This window comes from Ranitomeya imitator, chromosome 2 (assembly GCF_032444005.1).
Source record: "Ranitomeya imitator isolate aRanImi1 chromosome 2, aRanImi1.pri, whole genome shotgun sequence".
Classification (NCBI taxonomy): Eukaryota; Metazoa; Chordata; class Amphibia; order Anura; family Dendrobatidae; genus Ranitomeya; species Ranitomeya imitator.
Window position 1 is genome coordinate 49,879,509 of NC_091283.1, and position 19,298 is coordinate 49,898,806.

A 19,298-nucleotide genomic window follows, 5' to 3' on the forward strand; every position below is an offset into this window, starting at 1 on the left:
GGATGTGAGTGAGGTTGCCAAGGGCCAAAGCTGCCACCAGATTTCGGCCATTGTCACACACTACCATGCCTGGCTGGAGATTCGCTGGCAGTAACCACACATCGCTCTCCTGCTTTATAGCATTCCAGAGCTCCTGCGCTGTGTGGCTTCGATGCCCCAATGAAACTAGTTTCAAGACGGCCTGCTGACGTTTGGCCACGGCTGTGCTCATGTCGGTCATAGGTAAACGTTCACGGGTCCATGTGGGGGTGGACTGTGACGGATCCTGCAGAGAGGAATCAGAGGAACTGGTGTAAGAGGAGGAGTCGATGCGTACAGACTGGATTCCTGCAATCCTTGGAGTGGGCAGGACACGTCCTGCGCCACTCGCACGATCTGTACCTGGCTCAACAACATTAACCCAATGGGCAGTGAGGGAAACATATCGCCCCTGTCCATGCTGACTGGTCCACGCATCGGTGGTGAGGTGGACCTTGCTACTGACGGCGTTCAGTAGCGCATGTTTTATGTTTGCCTCAACATGCCTGTGCAGGGCAGGGACAGCCTGCCTGCTGAAGTAAAAGCGGCTGGGCACCTTGTACTGTGGGACTGCCAATGCCATCAAGTCACGGAAGCTGTCAGTCTCCACCAGCCTGAACGAGAGCATTTCCAGGGACAACAGTTTGGCAATGCCTGCATTCAGAGCCTGTGCTCGGGGGTGGTTGGCCGAGAATGCCCGCCTTTTCTCCCATGCCTGTACTACCGATGGCTGTAGAGTAGACTGGGAGTGTGAGGATGATTGGGAAGGTGGTGCTGTGGGTGGAATTACACAAGGTCTCTGGGAGGAAGCCAAACCAGCTGTGCGTGAGCTGGAGGAAGAGGCAACACGAGCTGAAGAGGTGGTAGCTGCCGCTGTTGGTTGGCCTACATCTTCAGTGTGTTTCTGTAACTCCACCGCGTGCCTGGTCCGCACATGTTTCCACATATTTGTGGTATTGAGGTTGCTGACATTTTTCCCTCTTTTTACTTTATGATGACACAGCTTGCATTTGACAAAACAAATGTCATCTGCAACTGTGTCAAAAAAGGACCAGGCACTGCAAGTCTTGGGAGCGCCCTTTTTGGCTTTGGAAAGAGACAGGCTCCTAACGGGTGCCAAAGTGGAGGCTACAGGCTCCGCAGTCTTCCCCCTCCCTCTCCCTCTTTGGCCCGTAAGAGGAAGCTCTTCCTCTGAGCTGCTCCCACCACCTTCCTGTTCCTCACGCCACGATGGGTCAAGGACCTCATCATCTCCACTACCCTCTGCCACCAACTGCTCCTCCTGGGTAGTCTCAGCAGCACAGTACGCACGAGAAAGCGGCACCTGAGTTTCATCATCAGATGCGTACTGCGCTGTGGTCACCGGAGGCACTGGCCCACCTGCCTCTTCAGAGTCAGAGAGAAAAAGGTGTTGGGCATCACTGCACACTGCCTCTTCTTCCATTTCTCCAATGCTGCTTGGCTGGCCCCCTGTTTCCAAGCCAAGAGATTCAGAGAACAGAAGTAGAGACGGCTCCTGTCCTGGGCTCTCTGACTGCCTGGCCAATTTGGCAGGTGGTGAAGAGACAGATGGCTGCTCTCCAGTGCTCTGTGCCTGAGAGGATGTGGCACTAACTGAAGTCGATGCCGAGGCGTTAGCTGCCATCCACCCGACAACGGCTTCAATTTGGTCTTCACGCAGCAGCGGTGCACGGCGCTCTCCGACAAAGCTGCGCATGAAGGACTGTTCCCTGCTGAAACTGAGTGACGACGAGTCACCGGCGCCCGCAGCAGGCACAGAATCACCACGTCCTCTCCCTGCTCCTCTCCCTGCTCCGCGCCCACGCCCACGTGCCTTACTCCCTGCCCTCTTCATCTTGGTTGACAGATAAAGATAAGCAGAAAAGTACTAAGGCCTTAGTGTGCTTATTCCTGTAATGCTCCTCCTAACAGGTGTAAGAAACACTAATGTTGTAAATTGTGGACTAAACTTTATTATTTTGCAAATGTGGCCTACACAAGTGTAAGTTGTGTTTGGTGAACTTAACCTTTTTTTTGGTGCAGATCGGGCTACAGAGCTAGTTTAAATCACACGGAGACCGTGCAGACAGCCGTAAACGGCGCTGCAAGGCCAAGAAACCCTCCTCTCGGTTATCCTATATAGTGTTTTTCCACTATTTAGCTGGATACGAGTGGAAAGACACTAATAGGAATTTTTTTTTTCAAATTTTAAACTGGCTGCACTATTTGAAAAAAAGGAAATTGTTTTTCAAGGTATGAGGCAGTAACGCACCCTGAGCTGAATCCAACCGGCTATGGCTGCACACAGACTACAGGGCGAGCTGCGCTCACACAGAGACCGTGCAGACAGCCGTAAACGGCGCTGCAAGGCCAAAAAACCCTCCTCTAGGTTATCCTATATAGTGTTTTTCCACTATTTAGCTGGATACGAGTGGAAAGACACTAATAGGAATTTTTTTTTTCAAATTTTAAACAGGCTGCACTATTTGAAAAAAAGGAAAATTTTTCTCAAGGTATGAGCCAGTAACGAACCCTGAGCTGAATCCAACCGGCTATGGCTGCACACAGACTACAGGGCGAGCTGGGCTCACACGGAGACCGTGCAGACAGCCGTAAACGGCGCTGCAAGGCCAAAAAACCCTCCTCTCGGTTATCCTATATAGTGTTTTTCCACTATTTAGCTGGATACGAGTGGAAAGACACTAATAGGAATTTTTTTTTTCAGATTTTAAACAGGCTGCACTATTTGAAAAAAAGGGAAATTTTTCTCAAGGTATGAGCCAGTAACGAACCCTGAGCTGAATCCAACCGGCTATGGCTGCACACAGACTACAGGGCGAGCTGGGCTCACACGGAGACCGTGCAGACAGCCGTAAACGGCGCTGCAAGGCCAAAAAACCCTCCTCTAGGTTATCCTATATAGTGTTTTTCCACTATTTAGCTGGATACGAGTGGAAAGACACTAATAGGAATTTTTTTTTTCAAATTTTAAACAGGCTGCACTATTTGAAAAAAAGGAAAATTTTTCTCAAGGTATGAGCCAGTAACGAACCCTGAGCTGAATCCAACCGGCTATGGCTGCACACAGACTACAGGGCGAGCTGGGCTCACACGGAGACCGTGCAGACAGCCGTAAACGGCGCTGCAAGGCCCAAAAACCCCCCTCTAGGTTATCCTATGTAGTGTTTTTCCACAATAGAGCTGGAGACTGGTGGAAAAACACTAATAGGAAATTTGAGAAAAAATGTGCAGCAGGCTGCACTAAGAGCAAAAAAGAACAACTGTGTGAGGCAGTGTGAACCCCCCCTGAGCTGAATACAACCGGGTATATGGCTGCACACAGACTACAGAGTGAGCTGCACACACACACACACACAGAGACCTTGCAGAACGCTGTTAAAACAGCGCTGCAAGGCAAGAGCAAGGTGAACAGTGAAGAACACACAGCGTTTTGCTAAATTAGCCTTTGGAAAGGAAAATAAAGCAATTAGCTAGCTCGACTGGCCCTCAGTTAGAACACAGCGTCCTGTCCCTAACTGAAATCACAGCAGAGTGAGCGCAAAATGGCGGCAGCGCTTTTTTATAGTGCAGAGTGACATCATTTCAGCAGCCAATCCCAGCCTTGCCAGTACTTACATGCCCACCATGCTAAACAGGATGTGCCCACACTTTCATTCATTCCTCATTGGCTGCTGCGTTCAATTTGAATTCTGGGAACTTCCGATTCCGGTATCCGATACGCGGGAAGTATCGGAATTCAGTATCGGAATTCCGATACCGCAAATATCGGCCGATACCCGATACTTGCGGTATCGGAATGCTCAACACTAGTATTCACATACAATGAGCCTGAGAGATCTGTGCAGCTATATCCTCTCCCCTGAAGCTCTGAAATCCAACTGTGATATCAGGTTTCACAGACCTTCAAGAGACAGGAGACTACCTGGAGGGAGGGGGTTTCCTCACAATCTGGAGAGGAAGGAGAAATGAAAGTAAAAGAGAAGCGCCTGTCAGATCAGTTGTATGTGACGGAGGGTTAAGGAGCACTCAAGGCAAAAGTAAAACATTGTATTATGCCCCTTGCAGGACCTGGCGAGGTGGAATATGATTGAGGAATTATAAAAAAACTAAAGGATCAGTCATGCACCACACCATCTGACCCTGGACTAGATAACATAATGTATCATTTACAGGACACCTTAGTGACAGTCATTGTACATTTACAGCAGATGTGCAAAGATTTTTTACTTAGCGCGCTCAGCAGCTGAGCCTGCTCTATACACAGTGGGTCCCAGTTGTGTTATAAAGTCAGATCTGTAATGGTTAAGATCGGAACTAGTTCTGAAATGTGCTGGCTATTTTAGAGTCTTGATCTCAAGAACGTTGAAGGTCCCAGGAGTCCCAGCCTGGGTATAGTTGGGAACTTTCAATGTTGGGAATAACCCTTTATTGATTGTCTCTTTACATTTTTTCCCTAAACAATAGCACTGCTAGAGAATGGAGAAAAGATGTATCCAGCACCCATCCCAAGGTTCAGTAAAAAAAAAGATGCCATTTATTAGATATATTTACAAATCCAACAGTAAAAAATTATAAAAAATAAACATGCTGTAACATGTTTCAAACCTTAGTCCATGGGTTCTTCTTAATTATAAATGCCCAGTGCACCATCTAGCACATCAGACCATGGATTCTCTTTTTATAGAAGAGTCAGCCAAAACTACACTTTTTTTTCTTTTACCCATCATAACAGCACACCTAATCATCTGGAAACTAAAATTGCCACCATTTACTTGAATAATGCCACTCTGCCTTAGATGGCCTAAAACCCCCTGTATAGAGGAAAAACTGTAGAATGCATAGTGGTGAAAGAAATGCAGCAATATAGACCCTTCTTTTCCCCAGGATCAGTCAGGTTTCCATAGTTTAGAACCCAAGTGATCAGTGAAGGAGTTGTCAAAATTTTTTATATTGATGGTCTTTCCTGAGGATAGGCTACCAATATCTGATTAGTGGGAATGTGCCACTCAACAGACTCCCACTGATCAGCTGTTCCCTGTGATGGTGGAGGTCAGAAGTACTCACTTGCGATGCAGCACAGCTCCGTAAAGTGGTCATGGCCAAGTATTGCACATCTGCACCTTAATCAATAGGGGGCTGATGTGCAGTACTCGGCCACAGCCGGGAATGTGTTGAGTGACACATCCCGACTGATCAGATATTGGTGACCTATCCTAAGGAAAGCCCATCAATCTAAAACGGACAGCACCTTTAATTGATGACAACACAACCATATGTCATCACATACTGAGATGACATAACCCATTTAAAGCCTTTTTTATATCTGTATATTTCTTAAAAAACTGTACTGTATTGGCAAAGCATGGCTTCTTGTTTCAAAACTAGTGCCACGCCTGTCCACAAGTCATGTTGTGCTGCAGCTAAAAAGAGCTGAGCTTCATCACAAGGACGGGTATGGCAATGTGTCAATGAAAAACAGGCATGCTTTATAAATCTTGGCCAACCATTCAATATGGCCCTAATTTCTCTAATTACATCTTTGTGTGTTAACACTCCCATAGCTTGGAAAAGTTTATGGAGATATTTTCACTGTCCACCTTGGGCCAAAACCAGTTGTTGTGCTGCATGGATATGATGTAATGAAGGAAGCTCTTGTGGACAGAGCCGATGTCTTCACCAACAGGGCAAAAATTCCATCAGCAAACTTTCTCTTTAAGGGCTATGGTAAGTACCAATCTCCCTTTGCTGCATTCAGTCAGGGCCGTATAGATCCTGCTCTGGCTTGGAAAATAAAAAGTAGTTGGCTTCATGCTCCATTCATCCATTGGTGGGCATTATACAGATAACTGATAAAATATATTGTAACTTGATGATACATTTTTGCCTTCAGGAGTTATGCTCAGTAATGGTGAGCGCTGGAAGCAACTCCGACGATTTTCCCTCACCACAATGAGAAATTTTGGCATGGGTAAGAGAAGTGTGGAAGAGCGGATCCAAGAGGAGTCACGTTGTCTTAGTGATGAGTTTAAGAAACTTAAAGGTATATTTTTACTTTGGGGCAATTCTCAGAGGACCTTTCACCAAATGTTTCATGTTGAACTAGATACCATGTAATAGTGGCTGAATAGAGGGATAATTTTTCTTTTATTAATTTTGCCTCTCCATCGCGGAGATATTGGCAATCAAATATTTGCCACCTTATAAGTTAATTTTATGTAAGCATAAGTGGGTGTTATTTTATAGTTTTCAATGAGAGTGTGTACTGTACTTCTGCCTCCTGTAAGACACTGACCAATCATAAGCAGGCTTCAACATAGAAGTGTGGAAGGAACTGTGATGATGTCATCGGGGTCACATGACCAGAGTCCACAAGTCCTGCCAGCCTGAGTATGCAGTCTGAATGAAGATCTAGTACGCAGCACAAACCTGTGAGGCTATTTATTGGAATTAATATGTGCACACTGCTGTGGAGGTGAAATAATAAATACATGTTTTATTCTGCTCTGAAGCTACAATTACAACATGACAAATGTGATGAAAGTGAAGGCACAAACATATAAATAACAGAGCAGTACAAAGGCACGGGACAGAGCAAGTTGGTTACATGCCAAAACTGAGAAACTTAGCTTGGCAGCCACCTGATGTCTGGAACAATCTTTACGCCAAATGGTGATGCTAAATTCAGGCACAGTGCATGGAAGCTGCACAATAACTACAACAGTCTGTATTCTTGGCGGTTACACTGTTGCAGAGGTGGACAATTAATTTTCCACAGGAACGTTTGTGGAGGGCTAAGCCAATATGCTAAACTTAATTCATTGCTACTACTAATACCTGTTATGATAGGGCATATTGTAATATGTATTCTCTTACCTATAGCCATCAATCAAAACCATACAATTTACTGCTTTTAATACGGTTCATAAATTATACTGCTCCTTTTATTTAGCTCTTGTACCTTGATCAACAGTATGATGCTCCCAGTCACCCCCACAGAATGATACCCCCACAGCTTTCAACACAAAGTATATACACTATGATGCCCCGACAGTCCTCAGTATGACACTCCCAAAGTGTGAATCCCCTACAGCTTCCACACATAGTATAATTGACCCCAAAACCTCCCAAACTGTATGATAGACTCCACAGTCACTCACACACAGTATGATGGAACCTACATGCCCCTAGAAAGTATGATACGCCAACAGCTCCCCCACACAATTTGATGGACCCCATAGTCTCCAAAACAAAATAATGGACCTCACAGCCCCCTACACTACAAGATGTACCCCACAGCCCATCAGACTGTATGATGGACCTCACAGCCCCCCACACTGTATGAAGAATCTATCAACCTTCCATATGGTATGATGGCCCCGGCATCTCCTACACACAGTTTGACGGACTCCTCACACCACCACACAGCATGATGGATCCCACGTTTAATGTAATTTATCTACTGCATTATCAACACGAGTCAGGATTTAAAAGCTGTGTACTTTGATCTATAATTACCTTAGTAGAGCTCCGGTGCTCAGATGACAGTCAGACTCAACCCAACTCTAACCTAAGACCTCTCACTACACTAACCGACAGGTGTGATACATAGTTATCTATCATTCATACACTAGTACCCACTACTGAACAGAACACTCTGCTCTTCTTTTTACCTCAGCAGTAGACTGGACGTGAGGAGCTGCAGGTCTAACCATAGGATCAAATATCCTTTTACCATGGCAGAACAGGAATCAAAAGATCATGAATTAGTACTTGTCTGGACTCAACTAGAACGTGACCTCTGTTCTCGACCAACTCATATACCCACAGCCCACAATGTATAATGTCTGCATCACATACAGTATATAATACATAGATATATAGATAGTGTTGTTTTAGCAGTATGCTTTGGGTCATTGTTTTGTTGCAATATGACCCTCTATCCCAGTTTCAAATCAATGACAGACTGAAACAAGTTTTGTTCAAGAATATCCCTGTATTTTGCACCATCCTTCTTACTCTGGACTAGAACCATTTTCCCTTTCCCTGCTGCTGAAAAACATTCCAACAGCATGATACTGCCACCACCATGTTTAAAGGGACACTGTCACCTGAATTTGGAGGGAACAATCTTCAGCCAAGGAGGCGGGGTTTTTGGGTGTTTGATTCACCCTTTCCTTACCCGCTGGCTGCATGCTGGCTGCAATATTGGATTGAAGTTCATTCTCTGTCCTCCGTAGCACACGCCTGCGCAAGGCAAGATTGCACCTTGTGCAGGCGTGTACTACGGAGGACAGAGAATGAACTTCAATCCAATATTGCAGCCAGCATGCAGCCAGCGGGTAAGGAAAGGGTGAATCAAACACCCAAAAACCCCACCTCCATGGCTGAAGATTGTTCCCTCCAAATTCAGGTGACAGTGTCCCTTTAACTGTCGGGATGTTCTTGGGGTGGTTTGGTTCTTGGGGTTGGTTTGGTGCCAGATATAGTGTTTACCTTGGTGGACAAAAAGTTCAATTTTCATCTCATCTGATGACTGCACCTTCCTCCATACTTTTGGAAAGTCTCTCTCATGTCTCTTGGCAAACTCAAAGTGAGCCTTACAATTTGTGTGTAAGTAAAGGTTTTATTGCCCACTCTTCCAAAAAGGCCACCTCTATGGAGAGTACGGCTTATTGAGGTCATATGGAGAGATGCTCCAGTCTCTGCTTGGGAACTCTGCAGGTCCTTCAGGGTTATCGTTGGTCTCTGTGGTGCCTCTCTGATTAATGCCCTCCTTGCCAGGGCTGAGAGTTTTAGTGGGCAACCATCTCTTGGCAGATTTGTTGTGTAATTGTGTTCTTTCCATTTGAAGATTATGGATTTGATGGTGCTCTGGAGATATTCAGATTGGAATATTTTTTTTTTATTACCCAACCCTGACTTCTACTTCTCAACAACTTTGTCCCTGACTTGTTTGCAGATCTCTTTGTTCTTCATGATACTGTTTAGTTATTGGTGTCTCTTGCTTAATGGTGTTGAAGCATCTGTGGCCTTTTAGAAAAGGTAAAGTGTATATACTGACAGACCATGAGACAAATAGATTGCACCCAGGTGGACTTCCCTTCAATAAGCATGCGACTTATGAAGGTAGTTGCATGAACCAGCAAATTTTTACGTGCTTCATAGCAAAAGGGGTGAATACATATGCACATGACAATTTAAAATCTTGCAGTAAGGGTAAGTGGCAACTTTTCTAAGCTTAAGGTAAATTCATTAAATGTGTCACTAATTTTTTTTTATTTGAAGGTTCTTCTTTTGACCCCACTTATTTGTTGACCTTGGCGGTTGCCAATGTAATTTGTTCCATTGTCTTTGGTGAGCGCTTTGAATACGAAGATGAAAAGTTCCTTAGTCTATTGGCCATGTTGAAAGAATCCTTCAAGATACTAAACTCATCAACTGGGCAGGTAATAACAATGGTTGTCTGAGATTTGGAGATTTCAGATGTTGAAGGCTGAGAGTTACTATATATGTGACCCCAAGTGGTGAATCAGCAAGTTAGGGAACACAGCTGTAGGCAACTAATTTTGTTTTATCTATTGACAAAATTTGAAGCAAGGTTATGTAATTGAGATCAGAGGAGTAACATGAAGAACTTTGTTCTTAACTAAGGATGAGTAGACCCATGGAAGTTCAGGTTCTTGTACTCAACCTAAACTTTATTGCCGAAACTTGAACCAGAACCTGAATCCCATTGAAAACAAATGGAGATCTGAACTTTTGATCTGGAAAATTGTCTCTCATTCTGTCTTACTCTCACTTTCTTTCTCTCTCTCTCTCTCTCTCCTTATTCTTAACCAAAATTCATTATTTTCATGCTATTTCATGCTACAGTTAGGTCCAGAAATATTTGGACAGTGACACAAGTTTTGGCATTTTAGCTATTTACCAACGCCTATTCAAGATACAGTTATATAATCAATATGGGCTTTCCATGATGAAGAAAAACCCCTTCAAAACATCCATCCAAGTGAAGAACCCTCTTCAGTGAGTAGTGGTTTCAGTATTTGAGTATATAAGTCTAGATTTCATAAGCGCAAATACAGAGGGTTCACTACAAGTGACAAACCATTACCCTTAAAAATAGAAAGGCCAGATTAGACTTTGCCAAAAAACATCTAAGGGATCCAGTCCAGTTCTCGAAAAGCATTGGACAGATGAAATTAAGACCGACCAGTACCAGCATAATGGCAATAAGAAAGCATGGGGAAGGTAATGGTATTTCTTACAAAAATGATGAGCCAGAGCAGGAGGGGAATAGGTGTGGTGGGAGAGTATACTGAATTGATAATTGAGTATATTTTTATGTCCAGAATTATTTGTGAACTGTAGGCGTTGATAAAATTGTAGTGTAAGTTGAAGGTTTTAGTTACATTGTATTGCAAAATTGTGCGTTTTCGAGAAGATCTCTGCTGTTATAGGTTTTGTTGTTATTGGTTTTGTTATGTTTGGTTTTGTTTATTATTGGTTATTGGTTTTGTTGTTATAAGCTAAAATATGGAGGCTTCTTGAAAAGATTGCTAGAGTGAAGGATATCGAGGTGCTTGTAAGTGAAATGGAGGGATCTGGTGATCTATGGTTGCAAGCCAGAAATATTGTGACACAGGCAAGGTCAGTGAAGAAAATGTCGAAATGCGGGCAGTCAGTGGTTAGCACTGCAGCCTTGCCGCACTGGGGTTGTTGGTTCAAATCCCACCAAGGCAGATATCTGCAAGGAGTTTGTATGTTCTCCCCGTGTTACCGTGGGTTTCCTCCAGATTCTCCGATTTTCTCCCACACTCCAAAGACATCCTGATAGGGAATCTATATTGTGATCCCCGTTGGGGACAGTGACGATAATGTCTGTAATTCACTGTGGAATTAATGGCGCTATATAAATATATAAATAAACGTGCTTTAGTGTTTGCTGCTTGTTGGCTAGCAGAGCAGTACTCCAAGTTAAAGGTGCAGAATGAAATTTTACAGAGCAAAGTTGAATGTTAAATGGAGATATGAACAAAGAAAAAAAAATTGGAATGTCAGATAAATGTTTTGAATTAGGAAGGAAATTCAAATATTAAAGGTATCTGATAAAAAATGCTGCTACAATGTTTATTAGTGGTCAAAAGAGGAGAACAGAGGAGTGTATAGGTTAAAACAGTATTCATTTATTTGGCTACTCACACCGGGGGATGTCCACTTTTTTGCTATCCTTATACACTTTATTGAATATTTTACATTGTATGCACGTTGTTTGATACATTGTTAATAAAATAAATGATTGCTGTTTTAACCTATACACTCCTCTCTTCTCCTCTTTTGGTATCTGATATGGAGTTGGGTTTTCTTTTTGGGTTTGGGTTCTTTTGCACTATTTAGTGCTTAATTCCCCATCTCTGACCAACATGTTTCCTGGTTTTGTTATTATAATGTTTATTAGTAGCTAGCTAATTGTGGCAGAGAATTAACTATTTAAAAGGGAGAATTAAGAGCTCAGTGAAAGGCTGAAGGCAGCAGGAAGTCATAATGGTGGGCTATCACTAATCAGGCTGATCATTCTAAATCAGAAAAAAGTGCCTAAATGATACAAAGAAATGTAATAATGAGGCCCAAGTATGCTCTATTAAAGTTGGTAGTGTTACCTTTTATGAAGTGCAAACCAGTCATGTGCTTTTCTTGTGGACATCTGGGTCATGGTGAAAGGTTTTGCCAATTTTCAGGTAGTGAGACACACAGAAAAGGGACAATGAAGTGTTTTGCAAGTGGAAATGTGAGTCACAACGTGAAGGTATGATACATGTATGGTAAACCAGGCCATATTTCTAGGAATTGTTTTACTTCAAAGAGTACAGCAAAATGATGTGCCCAAAATAGGAGGAAGATAGAAGTAAAATTCTTCCTCAAGGTGGGGGTTTAGAAATTGGTAAAGTGGCCATACTAAACATTCCCACTGGGTAGAGATTTGCAAATATTTCAATGTTCGGTTCGGATTACGTTCACCGAATTTGCATTATTCATCGATTAATTCATCAAACATTGCTGAACACCATTCATGTCAATGGGAAGAAAAAAAAAAGCATGCACAACACCTTATAACAGCCCAAAATGCTGCCAAAACCCATCAAATGAGGGCCAGACACCAGGAAAGTGGCCTCAATTCACCCGCAGTACAAACTGCAGCATGGAACTGCAGCAATCAGCAGGGCCTGAGATATTGGGGTCTGACACAGCATTACCAGCTTTCAGTTTAGTATCACAGACGAGGTGGGTGAGGGATCGGTGTAGGGCCAATTTTCTGGGAGCCTTGATACCACATGCAACACCTCTGCCTGCTTTCATGCTGAGCCACACCCAGGTGGCACAAGTGTCAGTTTTCTAGATGACCTTTTTCAGAAAAATGTAAGGATAGTAGCACGGGTAGTTGAGTGCAAGGAAGTGGAGGCCTGACAGACTCGGAGGCCTACTGCTACAGGTAACACACATGATGGAGATCAAACAAGATTGTTCACATTTCCAAAAATATTGGCAGACACCAACGTGGCATCAATTTCACTACAGTAGAAATAGTATAATAGGGACTGACAGGCCTTTCACTACACCCAATACAGTAGATGGACACCCAACAAGGAGTGTTCACATTTAAAGAAATGAGGGCCTTACAGCACCAAAGTGGAATAACTGTCATGAGAATAAAAATAGTATAATTGGGACCGAGACGTCTTGCGCTACAGCTAACCTAGCAGATGTAGACCAATCATGACTCTTCACATTTCCACAAATTTGTGTTAACATCAGCAGCAGCAGCCACAACAGCTGCAGAAGCCACACTAAAGATATCGCAGAGATATTAATGCATCACACTAAAAAAAATGCAATATCATCTAGTCTGTACAGTCTGCGATTGGGGTGCAAAGTCCTTGGAGATCCATGACTTGTTCATCTTGATAAAAGTTAGGAGGTGTTACGGCTGGCGGAACGCACCGAGTAAGTGTTAGATGTCGAGTTCCCGCTGCTGCACAAGGGGAATCTCGAATCATGTCTGCTGCGGTGTCCCATCCTTCTCCAGCCGCAGTGGAGCCTGCTCAGCGGAGACGTCGGTCTCAGCGTCTGGCTCAGGCTGATACTGGATGACTGGTTACTACTGCCCTTGCCGGCTCTGTCATTGTAGCCAGCAATGTTCAGCAGCAAGCAGGTCTTTCTGGGACTAAGTCCCGCTTTTCCCATACTGAGCATGCCCATGGGACGACCTCCCATTGGAGGTCTGGGGTCACTTGCTCAGGTCCTGTAGCAGCTCCTATTGGACCACCAGAAAGGTAATTGTCTGCTACAAGTATAAAAGGTTTGCATGCCCGCACGGCCATGCGCTAGTATCAACCTATGTTTTGAGCCTTGCTACTGTGTGGTCATCTTTGCATGAGGTCAGGGTTGGCTGAAATAAGCCCCTAGAATTCCCGGACCTCCGGTGAGGAGTTTTGTGTGTTTGGATTCAGGTCTTGGCTGAAATAAGCCCCTAGAATACCGGCACCTTCGGTGAGGAGTTGCTTGTGTGCTATGCTTACTGCACGACCACAATTTTGCTCTGTTTGGTAGCTGCGTTCCTCTGTGAGATTAACAGGGCACAGCGTTTCCCTATCCTAGCGATTCTGTGAAGTAACAGAGTTAGCTAATGACGCCATATCGTGCCGCCAATTGCTAGCAGAAGGTTTCTCTTCTGCACGGTGGACCCCGGGTTGCGAACACACCTATTATTACATATATTTATACTTGATGCATTCCACCAAACCTAACAATAAGTATATGAGTTATTATAGGTGCGTTCGCAGCCCAAGCTCCACCGTGCAGGAGTGAAGCCTGCTGCTAGAGAAATGGCGGCCCTATATGGTGGTACAATAGTATCAACACAAACCCTGTTGCTTCACGGAGTCGTGAAATAATTAGTGGGACTAAAACCCTAACTAGGGTTGTGCTTGCTCTGGAACTCTTCTGTGCTAACCGCACACATGAAAGAACCAGATGCTAAGCCATGCGACTAATTGCCATCACTGACGCTAGCTGCCTGCCTATGTAATTTCCCACGGCTAATGGACACTCTCCATGTGTAGCCTGAGTGGTAGAGTATTACTGGCGACAAGCACAAAGCACAAATGATACTAGCGCATGGCCATGCGAACCATTTATAGTTGCAGTTCTTCAGGACCTTCCTGGTGAACCAATTGGAGCTGCTACAGGGCCTGAGCGTGTGACCCCCAACCTCCAATGAGAGGTCCTCCTGAGGGCATGCTCAGTATGTTAAAAGCAGGACTTAGTCCCAGAAAAGCCTGCTTGCCGCTGACCAGTGCTGGTTACAAAGGCAGAGCCGGGAAAGGCAGCAGTAACCATTCGCACAGTATCAGTCTGAGCCAGACACTGGGACCGACGTCTCCGCTGAGCAGGTTCCACTGCGGCTGGAGGAGAATGGGAGACTGCAGCAGACATGATTCAAGATTCCCCTGTGCAGTGGTGGGAACTCGCCACCTAACATTACCCCCTCCTAGGGGCCCCTCCTCCTTGAGCCTCGCTACGCTCAAAGGCTGCAATGAGCAGCGGAGCCTGAATGAGCTCTACAGGTTCGCAGGTTCCGTCCTCTGGGCCATGCCACTTCTAGTCCACCAGATAGTATTTTTTGCCATGTACCACCTTACACCCCAAGATAGAGTTCACCTCGTACTCATCCGTGGATGAACTCAATGTCCCGGCAGATGACTTGGAAAACTGGGACATATAGCTAGTAGTGTTGAGCGATACCGTCCGATACTTGAAAGTATCAGTATCGGATAGTATCGGACGATACCCGAAAAATATCGGATATCGCCGATACCGATATCCGATACCAATACAAGTCAATGGGACATCAAGTATCGGAAGGTATTCTCATGGTTCCCAGGGTCTGAAGGAGAGGAAACTCTCCTTCAGGCCCTGGGATCCATAGGGATGTGTAAAATAAAGACTTAAAATAAAAAATATTGATATATTTACCTCTCCGGCGGCCCCTGAACTCAGCGCGGGTAACCGGCAGGCTTCTTTGTTCAAAATCAGTGCTTTTAGGACCTGAGAATCACGTCCCGGCTTCTGATTGGTCGCGGGCCGCCCATGTGACCGCCACGCGACCAATCACAAGCCGCGACGTCACCGCAAGCTATTAGCGCGCTCATTTTTGAAAAATGAGCGCGTTAATGACTTTCAAAGACGTAGCGGCTTGTGATTTAAAAATGAGCGCGTTAATAGCTTGCGGTGACGTCGCGGCTTGTGATTGGTCGCGGCCACGCGACCAATCACAACCCGCTACGTCTTTGAAAGCCATTAACGCGCTCATTTTTAAAAATGAGCGCGTTAATAGCTTGCGGTGACGTCGCGGCTTGTGATTGGTCGCGTGGCGGTCACATGGGCGGCCCGCGACCAATCAGAAGCCGGGACGTGATTCTCAGGTCCTAAAAGCGCTGATTTTGAACAACGAAGCCTGCCGGTTACCCGCGGACTCACCAGGGGCCGCCGGAGAGGTAAATATATCAATATTTTTTATTTTAATTCTTTATTTTACACATCTCTATGTATCCGATACCGATACCCGATACCACAAAAGTATCGGATCTCGGTATCGGAATTCCGATACCGCAAGTATCGGCCGATACCCGATACTTGCGGTATCGGAATGCTCAACACTAATAGCTAGGCTTTAAGAGGGAAATATGAAAGGTGTCGGTGTTACCAAGGTGCGGAGGAATAGCCAAACGGTAGACCACAGGGTTGACCTGTTCCAGAACCTTGAAAGGAACAATGTAACGAGGCGCAAACTTAGTGGACTCAACTCGCAGCCTGATGTTACGGGCGGAGAGCCACACTAAGTCGCCAGGAGCGAAGGTTGGAGCGGGGCGCCGGTGTGCATCAGCAGAAACCCTCATTCTCTCCTTTGAGGCCCGAATGGTATCCTGTGTGCGGTCCCAAATATCACGTGCCTCCACTTCCCAGTCTGTCAACCTGGAATCAATGGATGACACCGGCATGAGCACAGGGACACGCAGATGCTGGCCGTAATTAAGGAGAAATTGAGCTTGCCCGGTGGAGTTGGCTACAGCGTTGTTCAAAGCAAATTCCGCCCAAGGTAGCAAAGATGCCCAGTCATCCTGCCTAGCAGAGACAAAATGTCACAGGTAGGGTTGAGCGACTTTTCTTTTTATAGGATCGGGTCGGGTTTCACGAAACCCGACTTTTTCAAAAGTCAGGTCGAGTGAAATCGGCCGATCCTATAGAAAAGTTGGGGTCGGGGTCGGCCGAAACATGAAACCCAATGCAGTGCATTGGGTTTCTAATGGTTCCCAGGGTCTGAAGGAGAGGAAACTCTCCTTCAGGCCCTAGGATCCATATTTAAGTGTAAAATAAAGAATCAAAATAAAAAATATTGATATACTTACCCTCGGACGTGCCCTGGTTCTCACCGGCAGCCTTCCTTCCTAAGAATGAGCGCCTGAAGGACCTTCGATGACGTCGCGGCTTGTGATTGGTCGCGTGAGCGGTCACATGGGTGTCACGTGACCAATCACAAGCCGCGACGTCATCTAAGGTCCTTCAGGCGCGGATTCTTAGGAAGGAAGGCTGCAGGTTAGAACCAGGGCGCGTCCAAGGGTGAGTATATACCTATTAGGAATATACTCACCCTCGGACGCGCCCTCGGACGCTTCCTTCCTAAGGCCACATTCACACGTTGCGTCCTGTCCTGCGGGTTCTCCCGCAGTGGATTTGATAAATCTGCAGGGCAAACCCGCTGCGGTTATCCCTGCAGATTTATCGCGGTTTGTCCTGCGGGTTCCGCTGCGGGATTTTACCCCTACTATTGATGCTGCATATGCAGCAATATGCAGCATCAACAGTAATGTTAAAAATAATAAAATAATTATATACTCACCCTCTGACGTCCCGATCTCCTCGGCGCTGCAGGCGGCGGTCCGGTTCCAAAGATGCTGTGCGACCAGGACCTTCGTGACGTCACAGTCATGTGACCGCGACGTCACCGCAGGTCCTGGTCGCATAGCAAACCTGAGATCGGACGGCCGCGTGCAGCGCTGAGACTTCAGAGGTGAGTATATCATGATTTCTTTATTTTAATTATTTTTTTTTTTACTCAAATATGGTTCCAGGGCCTGGAAAAGAGTCTCCTCTCCTCCACCCCGGGTATAATCCGCACATTATCCGCTTACTTCCCGCATGGTGTGCACAGCCCCATGCGGGAAGTAATCGGATCAATGCATTTCTATGGTGCAGAATCGCTGCGATTCTGCACAAAAAAGTGACATGGTCCTCCTTTTTTTCCGCAGCAATTCAGCACGTTTTTTTTCGGGATTTTCCGCAATGTGGGCACAGCGGTTTTTGTTTTCCATAGGGTAACATTGTACTGTACCCTGCATGGAAAACAGCTGCGTACCCGCAACGGCAAAATCGCGGCGGTTCCGCAGTAAAAACCGCATAGTGGGAACATACCCTAAGAATTAGCGCCTGAAGGACCTTAGATGACGTCGCAGCTTGTGATTGGTCGCGTGACGCCCATGTGACCGCTCACGCGACCAATCACAAGCCGCGACGTCATCGAAAGCCCTTCAGGCGCTCATTCTTAGGAAGGAAGGCTGTCGGTTAGAACCAGGGCGCGTCCGAGGGTGAGTATATCAATATTTTTTTTTTATTCTTTATTTTACACTTAAATATGAATTCCGATACCGATTCCCGATATCTTAAACATATCGGAACTCGGTATCGAAATTCCGATTCCAGATCAGAAGATCGCCGACCTCATGGCCGACCCCACACAGGGGTCGGGTCGGGTTTCATGAAACCCGACTTTGCCAAAAGTCGGCGACTTCTGAATCTGGCCGACCCATTTTGCTCAACCCTAGTCACAGGTATGTCACCAGAGTCTGGGTGGCCCTCTCAACCAACCCATTCATTTTAGGATGGTATGCAGAAGAGAGATTCAGCTCAATGCAGAGTAAATGACAGAGCTCTCTCCAAAACCGAGACGTGAACTGGGGACCCTTGTCACTGACAATTTTGTCAGGCATGCCATGTAGACGGAAGATATGTTTTATGAACAACGCCGCCAAGGCCCATGTAGAAGGACACCGTGGAAGCGGCACCAAGTGCACCATTTTAGAAAAATGATCGGTGACTACTCAGATAATGGTGCAGCTACGAGACTTAGGTAAACCCACCACAAAGTCCATCCCGACTATCTCCCAGGGCCTGTCTGCCACTAGCAGGGGGTAAAGTAGCCCAGCAGGCCATTGCCAGGGAGACCAATTCTTGGCGAAGGAGACACACGCCCAAATATAATCCCCAATGTCACGAGCCCTATGCGGCCATCAGTATGTCCTCTCCAGAAGCTAAAATGTCCTCTTGGTCCCAAAATGTCCACCCACCCTGGACGAATGAGCCCAAGAGAGAACCTCCGGACGCAAATTAGATGGTACAAAAGGCTTGCCCGGGGGCACAGACTCTAGCGAAACCGGAGCCACGGTTCTCAGGCTCCCAGAAGAGACAATAATGACACTACGGAGTGGGAGAGAGCATCGGCAGGAATGTTCTTCTCCCCGGAGAGAAAATGGAGGGTGAAATGGAACCGGGAGAAGAACAGGGACCATCTGGACTTGCGAGAATATAGCCGCTGGGCTGTCTATAAGTACACCAAATTTTTGTGGTCTGTAAAAACTTGGAAGGGAAAGAGAGACCCCTCCAGGAGGTGTCTCCACTCTGAGAAAGCCAACTTCATGGCTAGCAACTCCCCGATGGAATAATTCCTCTCTGCAGGTGTGAAGGTCTTGGAAAAGAAGAAGCAAGGATGCTTCGGATCTTGAGCATCCTTTTGGAAGAGAACTGCTCCAGCACCAACGGATGAGGCATCCACCTCCATTATAAACGGCTTATCTACATTGGGGCGATGTATGATGAGAACGCTAGCGAAGTGTGACTTAATAGCGAGAAAGGCCTTGGAGACCTCCTCCGACCACAATTTCGCGTTTGTTCCCTTCTTAGTGAGGGCAACCAAGGGAGCTACCAAATTTGAGAAGCGGGGAATGAACTGGCAATAGTAATTAATGAACCCCATAAAGCGTTGCACCACTTTAAGAGAATGGGGTTCCTGCCAGTCCATCACAGCCTGTAGCTTGGCAGGATCCATAGCCAATCCCTGGGCAGAGATGATATAGCCTAGGAAAGGC

General features: G+C 45.8%; 1 protein-coding gene across 6 annotated transcripts in view; it reads left to right on the forward strand.

Moving 5' to 3' along the window:
* LOC138661782 (cytochrome P450 2A13-like) overlaps positions 1 to 19,298 on the forward strand; it is a 117,897-nt gene that overhangs the window by 39,336 nt on the left and 59,263 nt on the right. For all 6 annotated transcript variants that reach the window (XM_069746698.1, XM_069746699.1, XM_069746695.1 and 3 more), the window contains exons 3-5: positions 5,601 to 5,763; positions 5,930 to 6,079; positions 9,325 to 9,485. In XM_069746698.1, the coding sequence (XP_069602799.1) occupies positions 5,601 to 5,763; positions 5,930 to 6,079; positions 9,325 to 9,485 (474 nt within the window). The remainder of the gene's footprint in view (positions 1 to 5,600; positions 5,764 to 5,929; positions 6,080 to 9,324; positions 9,486 to 19,298) is intronic.